This window comes from Glandiceps talaboti, chromosome 22, assembly GCF_964340395.1.
Source record: "Glandiceps talaboti chromosome 22, keGlaTala1.1, whole genome shotgun sequence".
In the NCBI taxonomy this organism is placed as follows: domain Eukaryota; kingdom Metazoa; phylum Hemichordata; class Enteropneusta; family Spengelidae; genus Glandiceps; species Glandiceps talaboti.
In genome coordinates this window covers 7947822-7964081 of record NC_135570.1, presented here as the reverse complement: position 1 = coordinate 7964081, position 16260 = coordinate 7947822, and the positions used below count along the sequence as shown (strand labels likewise).

Genomic DNA, 16260 nt, shown 5'->3' with positions numbered 1-16260 from the left:
CACAGAAATGATACATTTGTAATTTTGTAAACAGTGCTGACTCATTGTCTCTTTTCAAAAAGGCTATAACAATACAATCGGTTCATATTTTTGAAAACAGTGCTGAAATATTCAATTGCCTCGTTTTTGTAAAGACGCACAGACATAAGTGTTATTTTAAAAACATTGCTGAAATATTGCTTCATTTTTGTAAAGTGTAAAGGCTATACTGGCATTCCTGGAATTACAGCAACCAACCAACCAACCAACCAACCAACCAACCAGTATGTACATGTAGAATAGATCAAACACACAAAACATGCGCTCACAAGCATGAAAGTTAGACTACTGACTAGGTGAGGGAATGATAAAAGATGTCAGTTGGTTAAAAATGGTTCCAGTATTTAAAGTAGACAATCTAGTAAAAAACGACACACATAAAATCGATTGCAGCATTTTATACTAGTGTTGTTGATAAATCATCAGGATATACACAGGATGATATACGAGTTATGACGACATAATACAACGTTACCAGGGTTCGTAAAACCAGGAAAAGAAATGTCTAAACGGCCCTGTATAACAATATAGTACTGTGCACCTAGAATAGCACAAGGTATGTACTCTGTAGGACAGAAAGGTTGATGTTCTGCATTTTACTATGAAATGGGGAATTTGGGGGAAATTAAAAAAAAAATATTGTGATACTTGTGCATCATTTCTTTGTCAAATCTAATAAACTGACTGTTTACATGGTTTAGAAATTATAGTTTATCTTGTCCTGTTTTATCGATATAAATCTAGTATTTTTCAAATTCTAAATTTATACGAGGATATTTAAGACAACACCTTCAAACATTTGAACACCTTCATTTTCAAGCAGAGTTTGAATTTAACTTCTAAGTTTGATAGTCATACTGTACTGGGACACTCAGATCCAAAGGTCTGTGCTGCCCAGGTTCCAAACACATATATACACATTTCTAAGAACATTTTTTCAACGAAAACATCTACCCATATGATTAAGGTACACACTGAGCTTCATCTACTCTACTAACACTGGTATACACATGGAAATTGACAATACATTAAGTCTATGCTGAACAACAAACAATATATTATTTTAGCTTTTATTGCAGTATAAATTCCATATGCAGTGTTAGCGGTATGTCAAAATGAACCATCACAAATCAGGCCATTGTAGCTGTAAAAAACCACTCAATGCAAACCAACAGTACTCAATTGATAAAGTTTGGGTAAACCACTATTGAATTGGGCACAATAGTATCTGACAACGCACCCCACCCAGTATTAGCTGCTACGTCACACTTGTAGAGAATACTAAGACAGATGTACAAAGACACTTTGACAAGTCAGGTATACACTCAATGGTAAACAATCACATAGTCTGTTTTGGATGTCGGTCATTGACTGGACAATTTCCAATACACCACACTAGAATATCATACTGTCCTCACGTACATCACAGCATGACGTTTGCACATCATATATTGTGTTCATATTAAAACTCGGTCATCCTCAACCCAAAACTTGGACATTCTTAAATCAAATCTTTTGTGATTCTCAAATCAAAACATAAACTTCAAAACACGGCCGTTCAAAATTCAAACTTGATGATCTCCTACCAAAATCGACTCGATCTCAGCAACACACAACTATCAGAAACAGCGCTGTAATACTATTTTTGAAGTCTTAACATAAGATGAATGTACTCAGTGGCGTGTGGTAACCATTTATTGTACAGCTGTATTGACACTAAAACCAGGATCAAATAGTAACTGATATATCTAACCATCTTCACAATTCCCAACTTCTCATATTTCCATGATTCTCAAATAAAGGTTGCATCAATCATGTTGATGACAAACACTTCTCTACAAATGCTGAAGTCAGTCAAGAGACAATAACACATACGAAGAAATTCACAGAATTGGATATATATATATACTCTGTTAACATGTAGAAACGAGAAACATCCCAAGTTTTTCTTATTTTCTTAAAAACCGATAACTTTTAAGAATTGAACGACTATAACTTTAAACACATGTAAGTGAACAGTTATATTATTCCCAAATATTTGTATTCAGTTCAGCCAAAGGAAAATATGAGTAACCTAAGGGACCTGGTCACTACGAATTGAAGGACAACTTGTGACAAAATCCTAAGGTTACAAAATATAATATTCCACTCATGCATAATTTGTGAAAAATAAAGGAAAAATAATGGCAATTATGAATGTTTTGACCCATTTTTTGAGCACCACAGAACAAATGACATAGACATGTATTGTTGTGACATGAAATGAATGCACATAAAGCCCATATTTTCTGTTCAAATGTGTTCAACTTTGCTTGCATGAGCTTTATTGGCTGATAGAACCTGTCACTCTGATTAGCACGGAAACTGGAAAAGTTTGAACTGTACATGTACCAGCAGATCCATGGATACACAATATACATAGGACTCAAAGTCGCGTACGACTGCCTCGATATCTGGTATCGTATATTTTTGACCTACTTCTAATAATAGTCTGGCCATGTGAACGATTAAAGGCTAAAACAGCTAGATATTGGAGATTTCCACAATGATCTCACAAATTAGACAATATTACAAATATCCACCTCACTATGCTTGGCCGTCACATTTGGTTCACATTTAATATCAACACATACCATCAAGTGAGATTGTGCAAATGGTGTTACCCATAAACATGTAGGTAATACATAAAATCACTGGTTCTGACTTGTAAGTTGCCATATCTGTATATACCTGTACCTATACACATACTTTATGTATTCCTTCATGTTGTGTACAAAACTTTGTCATTTCGGTGACACAATATTATCACTACATGAAACAGTGACAGTGGATTCACATTGTCACTACATAAAACAGTGTCACTGGATTCACATTGTCACTAACTGAAACAGTGACATTAGGTTCACATTGTCACTAAATGAAACAGTGACATTAGATTCACATTGTCACTAAATGAAACAGTGACACTAGATTCACATTGTCACTAAATGAAACAGTGACATTAGATTCACATTGTCACTAAATGAAACAGTGTCACTGGATTCACATTGTCACTAACTGAAACAGTGACATTAGATTCACATTGTCACTAAATGAAACAGTGACATTAGATTCACATTGTCACTACATAAAACAGTGACATTAGATTCACATTGTCACTAAATGAAACAGTGACATTAGATTCACATTGTCACTAAATGAAACAGTGTCACTGGATTCACATTGTCACTAAATGAAACAGTGACATTAGATTCACATTGTCACTAAATGAAACAGTGACATTAGATTCACATTGTCACTAAATGAAACAGTGACATTAGATTCACATTGTCACTAAATGAAACAGTGTCACTAGATTCATACTGTCACTACATGAAACAGTGACATTAGATTCACATTGTCACTAAATGAAACAGTGTCAGTGGATTCACATTGTCACTAAATGAAACAGTGACATTAGATTCACATTGTCACTAAATGAAACAGTGACATTAGATTCACATTGTCACTAAATGAAACAGTGACATTAGATTCACATTGTCACTAAATGAAACAGTGTCACTAGATTCATACTGTCACTACATGAAACAGTGACATTAGATTCACATTGTCACTGAATGAAACAGTGACATTAGATTCACATTGTCACTGAATGAAACAGTGACATTAGATTCACATTGTCACTAAATGAAACAGTGTCACTAGATTCATACTGTCACTACATGAAACAGTGACATTAGATTCACATTGTCACTGAATGAAACAGTGACATTAGATTCACATTGTCACTGAATGAAACAGTGACATTAGATTCACATTGTCACTGAATGAAACAGTGACATTAGATTCACATTGTCACTGAATGAAACAGTGACATTAGATTCACATTGTCACTAAATGAAACAGTGACATTAGATTCACATTGTCACTAAATGAAACAGTGACATTAGATTCACATTGTCACTACATAAAACAGTGACATTAGATTCACATTGTCACTACATAAAACAGTGACATTAGATTCACATTGTCACTACATAAAACAGTGACAGTGGATTCACATTGTCACTACATAAAACAGTGACAGTGGATTCACATTGTCACTAAATGAAACAGTGACATTAGATTCACATTGTCACTAAATGAAACAGTGACATTAGATTCACATTGTCACTAAATGAAACAGTGACATTAGATTCACATTGTCACTGAATGAAACAGTGACATTAGATTCACATTGTCACTACATGAAACAGTGACATTAGATTCACATTGTCACTACATAAAACAGTGACATTAGATTCACATTGTCACTAAATGAAACAGTGTCACTGGATTCACATTGTCACTACATAAAACAGTGTCACTGGATTCACATTGTCACTACATGAAACAGTGACATTAGATTCACATTGTCACTACATAAAACAGTGACAGTGGATTCACATTGTCACTACATAAAACAGTGACAGTGGATTCACATTGTCACTACATAAAACAGTGACAGTGGATTCACATTGTCACTAAATGAAACAGTGACAGTGGATTCACACCGTCACTAAATGAAACAGTGACATTTCTATCACTAAACAGACTATTATAGAATACAACAACGTCACTAAATCTTGTTTATAATATTAAACCAAGACCTCATAATTCAAATATGATATCATGTCATAATTCTTCATCTATCTATAGTTATGATACCTCTATAATAGCACAAAACACCAGGCAGCTATAAACTGACTTAATGGCATATTTTGGAATGGTTACAAATTACAAACAGTCAGACGAGGTGCTGACAAATGACTTCAGACATTTTTATGATGATGGTAATAAATTGGTATCAAATCCTACTATACATTCTAATATGTTTTGATCCTTTAACAGCAGACATATGTAGAGTATATAACAGTACCACTGACATTCCCAGACTGTTAACACAGTAGGTCTCACACAAATTACTTGTAACATATTAAAACTTTTAGCTGTTCCTTTGTTCCAGAAAACTTAAACCCACGCTCAAATAAAATCAAGAAAAAAAAAATCACAGTACAATTTTTGTAAATGACCTCAATTGATGTCAAAATAGAAGGGCTCCACAGAATGCACTACATTGACTACCAAATACTGTTAATAATGGGTAAAATAAATGATTGATTGCACTGAAAACAAGATAATAAACCCCCAAATGTCTTTCATTATTTCAACACAGACCGGAACAAGCTTTCATATGATGTTTGGCAAGATTTGAATTATTGAATTTTTAACAGAAATTGGTCCCAAAGGCGTACTCATTCTCCCTTAAATGGCATTGACATGAGTTTGTGCACGTAGAACAGTGACATTCCCAGACTAATAAAAACTGCCAAAACTTTGGCAAAATATATTTTATTAGCCTGGAAACATTCTTGTACCTATCAGTACGATTCCTTGACCTCACAGACCAAAATATTAAATATATTATGTTCCAGATTATGCGTACTTAGCCTTATTAGATGTTACATGCGGACAGATTAATCAATTTTATAGCCGTTGAAGTCATATAATTCACAGTCACTAATAGATTTATATTACACTTTCATAATTCAATTTCGGCATCAAACATGAAATATATGACAAACTTTTGAACTTATTCTGAACTGCGTTATCCTTGGGATTATCAAGTCAAATTGGTCCTCAGCCAGATGATGTCTTCTGAGATTGAATTACAAACAAATAGCTTCAGTCTTTTGATATAAACTACAAAAGTTCTGATAGAACAAATCACTCTTAGTTTTTTTTAGTATAGGTAATAATATCTAACTGAATACCATTAATCATGGGTTGCACTTTGTTGGTTCCTAACATGCATTGTATATGTATGTAACTAGTAATTGCATCTTGCACTCTCATTGGCCGAGATGAGCAACTAACCAGGTTGCACTTTTGTTGGTTCCTGCGTACATGCATTGCATAGGTATATGTTGGTAACTTGTAATTGCACTACCATTCTCATTGACGGAGATGACCGATGAACCAAAAATTACTGCAGTTGTGGGAATGTGTAAACTTTCCCATGGTAATTCAGTATGGCAAATCCAAGATAGTTATCTGTTGTCTCCCCTTACACAAACTGAAACGTCATGTGATAACGCTGTGTTAAACGTAGGGTTGCGCACCAAAGTAGTGCTCTCCAAATAAGCAGTCTGCCCTCTAGTGTAAGCCAACTTGATAAACCACTGACGCACTGTAATTTCTTGTGAGAACCCCAAATTTAATGTTTCTCATTTCTTTCATGCGTAGTGTCACTCACAACGAACCTTTTTTTTTCTTACACTGACCCCTCAAAAAATATTGTCTTCCATTATCAGGCCCACTAACGCCACGCCATGTACTCATTTCAGATTTAATACCTATCTCACTCAATGACAGATTGTGAGGACTCGAGTTCTATGACGGGTAAATCCCGAAAAAGGCATCTACATTTTAAACTTTTTTTCAAGTTTTTATTTCTCAGCTCCCTCTTTGCAAAAATGAAAATCACATTTGAAGCAATATTCATTTTGTGTCGAAAGGTTAGCTAGGACAAATACTCTCACGACCTCAGATAGTCTTTTCCTGGCCTGGGTGTTACTTTTATCTGAGTCCTGTTGTGAAAAATTCTATGAAGGAGACTTTAAATCATGTACAATAATAATTCCCCCCTTTCTGGTGTTCTATATCTTAGAACACTGATACTAGTTTGTTGTAATATGATTTCTGGCAAAAAACTTAGAGTTTCTGATTTCTTTGTGATGTCGGGTGCAGACGACATGTGGTCAGAATCTTGACGTTCTACGTCATACAGGTTTGAACACATTTACTCATATCTTAGGCCATCTTAAGGATACACAGAAAGTTTACTTTGATAGCGGTTGAATCGTAGCCATCATTAATAACAACAAATGGTAACTTTCAACTTCCAAATTAGTGACAAGTTCAATGTGTTTTAGTTCTTATTCAGTATTCACTTTTAACAGCCAAGTATTAAGGGAGTAAGTGCCTGCAAAAATCAAACTTCTTCAATTCTTTCCAAACTTTGCTGAATGAAAGCTTTTCCTGGTTCTTTTGAAATAATGAATTAAATTCACTATCTTGTTTCCAAGGAAATAATCAATCTTTAACTTTCTCATAGACAGCATTCAGTGGCCATATTGGATTTGGCGGCCATATTGAATTCTACAATGACTCAATGTTGGTATCACTTTGACATCTATGTCGTAAATTTGTATGGTGGCCCCACATTTCTTTTATTGATTTTAATTGAGAAAAGGTTCGAGTTTCCTTGAACAAAGGAAAGCAATAGTTTAAGAGTTTCCTTCTGAGGTGCAGTCTACATTGAGAATATCGATCACTTCATTCAATAATTCTCATAACTAGAATTCATTCAAAACATTGAGAGAGAAAGAGACAAATATCCCTATATTGTAAAACTGAATGTTCATGGACTCTGTTTTTATAGTTACGAATGAAAGTTGTGACATGCAGAGTTACATATTCTTTCCTTTTTAAAACACTGATATGCTGCGACTTGTTTCTCATATCTCATATGCGACACATGACACGACGTTAGCCCATTATAGCGCACCCCTGATGATGCTGAGAGCTAGGTCAGCAAAACTTAGAGTTTCAATTTCCAAAAAAAATGTTGACTCTATGAGTAGGAACTTTCACTGACGTTACCTTAAATCATATAACTGTATTAAAATCTACATACCTTTCTTTGACTTAGCTCCTATTTTCAATTTGGAAGGCCATGTGATATGTGTTGTTGTTTCTTCCATAATCTATTGTTACCATGGCAGCAGAGGCAGCAGTATCCATAGCAACAAAGCACAGCATGATGTTGACCAGGTCAGTTTATTATTCCCATATGGTTAATCCATTACAACATTCAATAGGTGTAATCATTCATGACAGGAAAGAAAAAAAGAAGATCTATGTTAGTTCGAGATTCCCTACGGAAAAAATGTCATGGAGAATACTGCAGTTCAAGGGGTCAGACACAATTACACATTTTATAAAGTTTATAAATACTAATCAATTTAAGTATGTGATACTTGCTATCAGTTTCACAGGGATATTTATGTTTGCTGATGTATAACAAAGAGCAGGCAATGTTGTATTATACCATACATAAGCCAAAAATATGGAATTTATACCTCGGTCTTTTGATAAGTGCCTCTATAGAGTATTGTTGCTGTGGGACAATGCATCATGGGAGTCAGCAGAAATAATGTATTCATGGTTGAACAATGAATATTCATGACTTCTGAATACCTATTCCCTCCCCTGTCTAAAGTCATGGTTTATTGTACTTGTAAATTCTAAGACCAATGTCAGTTAAGGATTCACATTTGGGTTGAAAAACAGTTGTCTTACTGAGCTGTAAAAAAAAGTTGGTCCTAAACAAAACACTGATCGTGTTCCATCCCTGTATAACTCAACTGATAAGATAGCAGTAATCAAAGACTATGGGATTCAAACATTAGGGTTCAAGTTGTTCTGCTACACTGTGTTTGCTAAGGTTGGGAACCACGGTAACAAAAAGGAGGAATATGGTGAAACTGGCATAATTTCCAAAACTCTGTACCACAATTTTGATGGGAACCCTGGGAAAATGACTGGGGAACTCAGGTAGATTTTACCTGCTTACCCGCCTTAGCAAAAACACTGGTAGGAAACCCAGGTAAAATGACTGAGGAACTCGGGTAGATTTTACCTGCTTACCACCCTTAGCAATAACACTGGTAGGACACTCTAAAATGACCGGGAACTCGGGTAGATTTTACCTGCATACTACTCTTAACAAAAACACTGTCCTACAAAACCTTGATGTGTTGTGTCTGTCAGCAAATACGCCTACCACTATATGTAATTTGGTGTTTACTACAGAATTAAAGATCTACAACTAATAGTCTAAATAGTAAATACTAATTAAACTGGGCAGGAAATGGATATGTGTAGGGTAGAAAAAATATCTACGGTCCATTTATAATAATGATGGCGTTGTTGACAGCTTGAACTCGATTTTTTAGAACTGAAGTGTGGGTTAGTTTTTACAGTTATTACTACCGGGACATAAATTTGTAATATGTCCCATTTGACCCACACCTTTTGTATGTCTCCTTTAATAATTGCTATGATACAACTCACACACAATGAATGGTTGTATTACTATACAAGTATGTAGTTAGTAACTGCGCTTTGTTCAAAATGTCTCTTTTTTAATGAGGGAGAAACAGCCTTTGAAAAAATTAAGATATAAAACTGATGTGTTTGCTTATCTCATTCCTTTGTGCTTCCATTTCTTTCTTCTTTTCTCCCTTCTGACTTTTTACTCTCAGGTCTATATATCTGTCTGCTTGACTATCTGTCTCTCTGTCTGCTTGACTGTCTGTCTCTGTCTGTCTGTCTGCTTGACTGTCTCTGTCTGTCTCTGTCTCTGTCTGTCCATCTGGCTGTCTTTCTTTGTCTGTCTGTCTGTCTGTCTGTCAGTAAGTCTGTCTGTCTCTGTCTGTCTCTGCCTTTCTTTCTGTCTGTCTGCTCTCTTTCCCTTGTTCTTTCTTTCTGTCTGTCTCTCTGTCTGTCCATCCAACAATCTGTCTCCATCTGTCTGTGGCTGTCTGTCTGTCTGTTTCTGTCTATCTTTCTCTCCCTCTCCCTCCCCTCTCTCCCTCCCTCCCCTCTCTCCCTCCCTCTCTCCCTCAGTCCCTCTCTCCCTCCCACCCACATAAAAATTATATTAATATATCACATCTGCCGCCACATCAAAGGCAACTTCCTCATCTACACTAGTTACCGTCGCTACCGTAGCTGCCAGCTTGTTATTGACAGCATCTTCCTTATTCATCCATCACTACTTGAAATAACAGCAGTGCCTGTAGCAAGGTAAAACATCACGTCTAACTCAATACAGGGAATAAATATTTGCCGTTACTTGAAGGCTAATTTCACCCAACAGTTCATTTGTTTGTTTTCTGCTTGACAAAAAAACTACAGAGCATGTGCATGTATATTCATAGAGCTCCCGTGACTGACAGGTAGGTCGAGGTGAAGCAATGCTTTTGGGTAAACTTTTGAACACTGTCAAGTAAACATCCAAACTTTTCACAATCTTAATTAAAGGCCCAGGTTTCAGTCCCTGGTTCTCATATTAGTGTTATCAGTGGAGCCACAAGGATTAGCATAGATCATTCTTTTGCTCTGGATCAACTTTTTCAATAGCTCAGCCAAACAACTGTTTTTTAATCTGAATCTGAACTGGGCCCTAAATAATTTATTTCTGATATGTGAAACAGAAATTCTGTTGATGCACTTTGCAATGCAATTCTTTTTTTTGGAAGTCAGTTAAGGTTATCCACACTCCATGGATGGTCAAATTGAATGAGTAATTGAAATAATCAAATTATTATGATAGACATGACTATACAAAAAAATATTTTGAACACCGGAGTTTGTTTAAAATTACAGAATTTCAAAAATTCACAAGACAAGACCATCCTTTCTCTCTCATTGAAAAACCTGTACAAGTTTGATTTTGCTAAATGTTTGATGTATGTTTAGAAATGGTGGTGGCAATTTAGTGGGTTTTTTCACCCTAGGCAAAGTAGTGTTGATTTGGACGACACACTGTGATTTCATATCGCACTAACAACTCAACTTGCATAAACTCTTTCATCACATTCTGAATGCTATTGTTACCAAAACCTCAATAATACACACAGCTAACATAGACTGTCTTTGATTCATGGCCAATTTACCTGTTGTAAATTAACATCACTAATACATGCAAGTGTTGGATATACTTTTACTACGAGAGAATCAATGGTAAAATCCACTCCGGTTTATTGTCATTTAGTTCACTAGGAGTCTTTACCCAACCTTACAGCCTGAAGTCAATGATAATTGATTCTAACTCTATTCTATGATTATCGATTCTAATTCTATGATTATCAATTCTAATTCTATGCTTATCAATTCTATCTCTATTCTATGATTATCAACTCTAATTCTATGATTATCAATTCTATCTCTATTCTATGATTATCAATTCTCTCTATTCTATGATTATCAATTCTATCTCTATTCTATGATTATCAATTTTATCTCTATTCTATGATTATCAATTCTCTATTCTATGATTATCAATTTTATCTCTATTCTATGATTATCAATTCTATCTCTATTCTATGATTATCAATTCTCTATTCTATGATTATCAATTCTATCTCTATTCTATGATTAGCAATTCTATCTCTATTCTATGATTATCAATTCTACCTCTATTCTATGATTATCAATTTTATCTCTATTCTATGATTATCAATTCTATCTCTATTCTATGATTATCAATTCTATCTCTGTTCTAGTATATCAATTCTATCTGTATTCTATGATTATAAATGATGTCTAAGTTCTACTCTATTCTATTCTATTCTATTCTCTTTACATTCTATATAATCATACAATTGACAGGTAGCATTGTCACTTCACAAATAGTATTGTTATGTTTCATAAACTCAACTCTAGTCTCTGATGTTGACTTCCGGCCATCCACATTCTCAACATCTTTGTAAGATTTACACCAATACTCTAAATTAACCTTTCTTTTAGAAAGAAAACATATATTAACTCTAGACCATTATTCAACCTTGGAAATACCCACTAAACTTTTATGGTAACCCCTGTTATTATCGTTATTACAAATACCATGTTCTGTATGAGTTAATACCTTAGTATTAACTACTATTCAACCTTTATACTTTGATAAATGACTTCTGAATTCAGCTGCTGTAAGTGAATTGGGGTAATTGACCTCCTATAGGTGTATTGGATGTATGTGTAAGACTGAAAGAGGAATACCACAGTAGGCATGCAGCTAATGTTAAAGGCCCACAATTCAATCCTATGACATGGGAATACTGCACTGTACATTCAGCTAATATCTTAAAGGCCCATGCTTCATTCCCAAGTTCTTACATTAGTGCTATCTTATCAGTGGAGCTCTAAGGATTAAGTTGGATCTATCTTTTGCTGTGAACCAACTTTTTCAAAAGATCTGCCAGCTTCGTCTAAATACTACAACCATGGTATCGAATCATCTCCCGTCGCCACATCAAAATCTTGAATCGATGCCAAGGACAGCACGACTATCCCAGCTAGACAACCTAAATGTTTATCCTAATTACAACACTGCCTTTAAAGGCCAAGGTTTCAATCCTGAGTCATCATAATCACTGGAGTCATCAAATTACAAACAATTATTCTTTTGCTCCAAACCAACTTTTTCTATATCTGAGCCTAACAATTTTTTCTCACACCTAAGTGTTAATCCTAATTAGACCTTGGCTTTTACAAAAATATTATTCTATATTGATCGGAATCAAATCTCATGATTACAGAAACTAACCTTTTGAAAAAATTCTTCTCCTGTTTCTCCGCGTCCTTCTGCTGCAGCTGTTGATGAAAAGAGAAAGAGAAATAATTAGTATACTGTACTGTGTTCATTTCATTAACAACATGAAATGAAGATAAGAAGAAAGATAGACTGTAGTAATTTAGGTCTATCTTGATGACATGTCAACATTCTGTCTGTCCGTCTGGTTGTATCACCATGTCTTAGATTTTATCATCAGTCATTTCCTTCTTGCTATACATGTCATGTGGTTGCTTAGTGACCAAAACATGGGTGGGGTTTTTTTTGTTTTTGTTTTTGTTTGGTGTTTTTTTTTTTTTGTTTTTTGTTTTTTGTTTTGTTTTGGTTTTTTTTGGGGGGGAGTGGGGGGGGTTAAATATAAAATGCTCAAGTAAACAATACCTAATAAGGAATGATCAGGTCATGCACAGATATAGGCAGCAAAGCACTATATAAGTAAACCTCATGAGCCAAAGCAATGGTTCACAGCAGCTTAGCAGTATGTAAGATCAGAACCTAAATTAACTTTCTTTTCATACATTTGGCTTTGTGTATTCCTACAAAACTAAAAATCACTTTACATTTGTTTGTATCATCGTGTTTCAAGAAACTGTGCTTCGAGTCGTTTTCTCTTTGCACATTACAAAATCACTTGATAAATACGTTTTTGAGCAAACACCCTAAAAAAAGTATTGGAGTGGGGTGAGGGCTGAGGTAGGATACAGAGAAATGTTACCACAATCTCTAAGAGGTCTGGTATTTATACAATGTTGGCAAACACAGCTAACATTTTCTCATAAAAGAAATGAAATTAAAAAAATCATTAACCATGGCCAGTACAATATATATACAGCCTGGTGCAACAATATATATTACATTATGCAAATGATGTAACCTAAATTACATGTACATATATTTTGTATTACACTATCGTATGTATTTTTAGACATCTTGTTTTATTTTTTACTGTGGAACAATGTTCAACAGACTTGTTGTTGGTTCAAAGATGCATCGCACATATATCCATATAGTGTCAGGTATTCTGTATATGCAAGGGGAGGGGAGGGGAAGGGGAAGGGGAGGGGGTTTGCTTGCGCTACCCTGATGATGGTTGTCACCTGACAGTACCCTGGGTTTCGCAATAAAATCCATCATTTTTTTTTGTTGGCATTTAATACTGTTCTCTAAAATTACACATAATTAAAGTCAACATGCCTTTTCATCATTTCACAACAAAAATGTTATTTCAAATGTAATAATGACAAAACAAGCCTACATGTAACAACATAATCGACGTCGTCTTTAATACGCAGTGCATCTTGGAACGAGAAAATTGTCAATTCTTAAATTTTACAAACACTAGTAGAGGTCAAAGTTCAAGTCCATCAAATGAAGACAATCTACCTACAAGTTTGTAGATGTGGATGTATTATTTACAACATTTAAATTGTATGAGAATAAAGACTTATTGTTCCTGTATGTACAGGTTACGTCTTATCGTAAAACTAGCAGATTTCTTTGCGGTTGTCATAAAACATGTTTTTATATGATCACAAAAAAAACATCATTCTGATTGGCTCACACAACACAGGTAAAATTTATTTCTGTAAAAATCGTCAAATGTCTAATGATTGACACAGATATTATACTGGAGGTATCTGTACGTCTTCAGAAACAAAAAAGTGAGAATTTGAAAAGCGAATCACGTTCTGCATACGATGCTGGTTTTTTTCCAGATGTTAATCTGTGACTGCATTGACATACACAATTAACCATGACAACATCTTAATCAGACGCTTATCTGACATTTTTTATTGTGATTTCAAAAATAAACATATATCTAATCTTTCTAACGACATCTTACAGTAGAAAGAAGCAAACTATGTGAACAGACTTCAAATATAAATTCATCCTCAAGATATTTAGCCAACATCCATAATAACAGATCAAAGTGTCACATCAAATCAAAATATCCCTCCATGTACTCAGATGCTACTATACCTACAGAAAAATGGTTTCAACCACATAACCATGGTAACCTGCATCAACAACGACTGCAGAATTGAGGACATTACCATGGCAACAGTCATCAGTAATACAGTTCCTGATGGATTGCAAATGTTACTATTAACAAGATCTGGTCTTTGAGGATATAAAAATTCTTTCCTGGGTAAATCATACACACTCTTTGTCTCCATGCAATACCAATTATTGTAGAAATGAGACGCGACATTGAGTAAATGGACAGTAAAATGAAACTGAGCATGGTGATAAAATATGTATATTACTTGGTTAGCTTATCTATTTCACTCTGTATAATCACTCACGTTACGGCGAACTCATTTACGTAGCGATGTTAAAAGACATAACAGAAAAACACATATATCTATGTCAAAGATAACATACCATAACCTTTCAATTAATATTACAGACTAATAAATACAAACTGAACAAAAGGAAAGTAGGTTAAAATGAGACTTTTAAAGATTGAAAGCAACGATGTTACATCATTAAAACAAAACATTTTGGACTAGAAATGTCAGAAAGTTAATTTCGTATTCATGGCACGGTTTAGCATGAGGGTAATATTTCACCACGATATGTCATTTCTACTTCAGATATAAGACCATTTGTTTACACACACCATTACTGACTCTCAAAAAAATGTGTATGCTACAGAACTGAAGTGTAGCGTGCTGTTATTATATAGTGTCATGCAATATAATGTTGTGTTGATATACAATGTTGTACATATAGTATGCGACATCATGTAGTGCTCCAATCTGTTTCATATAGCGTGATGTGATGTGATGCATTGTCATGTGATGTTATGCTAAATGTTATTCAATGTTATGTTGTGTCATTAAATGCTATACAAATAGTACGCTACAAGATTTCAGAGCTCCAAATTGTTTCACATAGTGTGATGTGATATTACGTTATGTTGTGTTATACAATGTTGTACATATGTGGTACAAGGTGCAGTACTTACACATATAATGCTATGAAGAAATGAAGGGAGAATATTGCTCCCATGAAGGACGTCTTTCATTTTACTAACATGTAACTCTTAGGCACAACAATGACGCATATAAACACATGTACCATTTACATTCATACAAAACATATGAAGCACATACCAAGATTTTTCCCCCTTTTTGTTTTCATTTTTGAATTCCATACTAATTTGGTTTTTGAATTCCTTATTGCTGATGGTGATTATATCATGCACACTCTAAATCAAACAAACAATATGGAATATATCCTCTGGTCGTTCCACGTCACGACAGTGTGTGTCTACATTACGACAATGTGTGTCTATATCACTCACTCTGCTGTGTTCAAAATATGAGCCAAAACATACAAAATTGTCATTACTTTCCCCAATTTTCTTTTGATATTACTGGCACTGGTGTAATTATGTTATTCTCCAATATTTTTCTTCATTCAGCCAGAAAATATTGTGACCTAAGGGTTGTCATTACTTGTCTAGCAACTCATAGTGGCAAGGCCCCTTAGGTCACTCATATTTTCCTTAGCTGAATGAAGACAAATATTAGGGAATAACATCTCTAAATATTTGATTTTGAATTCCTTAGCGATGATGTTAATTGTTTGATTTGTGTGTTCCTTAGTGATAATTTTAATCTTGTTAGAGTGTATACAATATGTCTCTACATGTCTGCATACATTTCTATAGTTACATGTTATAGTGTATATCCATAAATCACGGTCTTTTCAATAGCAACCTATTAGACACAAATTGGTGCATGCCATGTATC

General features: G+C 34.6%; 1 protein-coding gene across 1 annotated transcript in view; it reads right to left on the bottom strand.

Moving 5' to 3' along the window:
* Positions 1-16260, bottom strand: part of LOC144452151 (protein bicaudal C homolog 1-like) — an 88111-nt gene that overhangs the window by 35168 nt on the left and 36683 nt on the right. The window contains exons 2-3 of the mRNA XM_078143188.1: positions 12473-12519; positions 7778-7847 (exon numbers count right to left, since the gene is read on the bottom strand). Coding sequence (XP_077999314.1) covers positions 7778-7847; positions 12473-12519 — 117 coding nt within the window. The remainder of the gene's footprint in view (positions 1-7777; positions 7848-12472; positions 12520-16260) is intronic.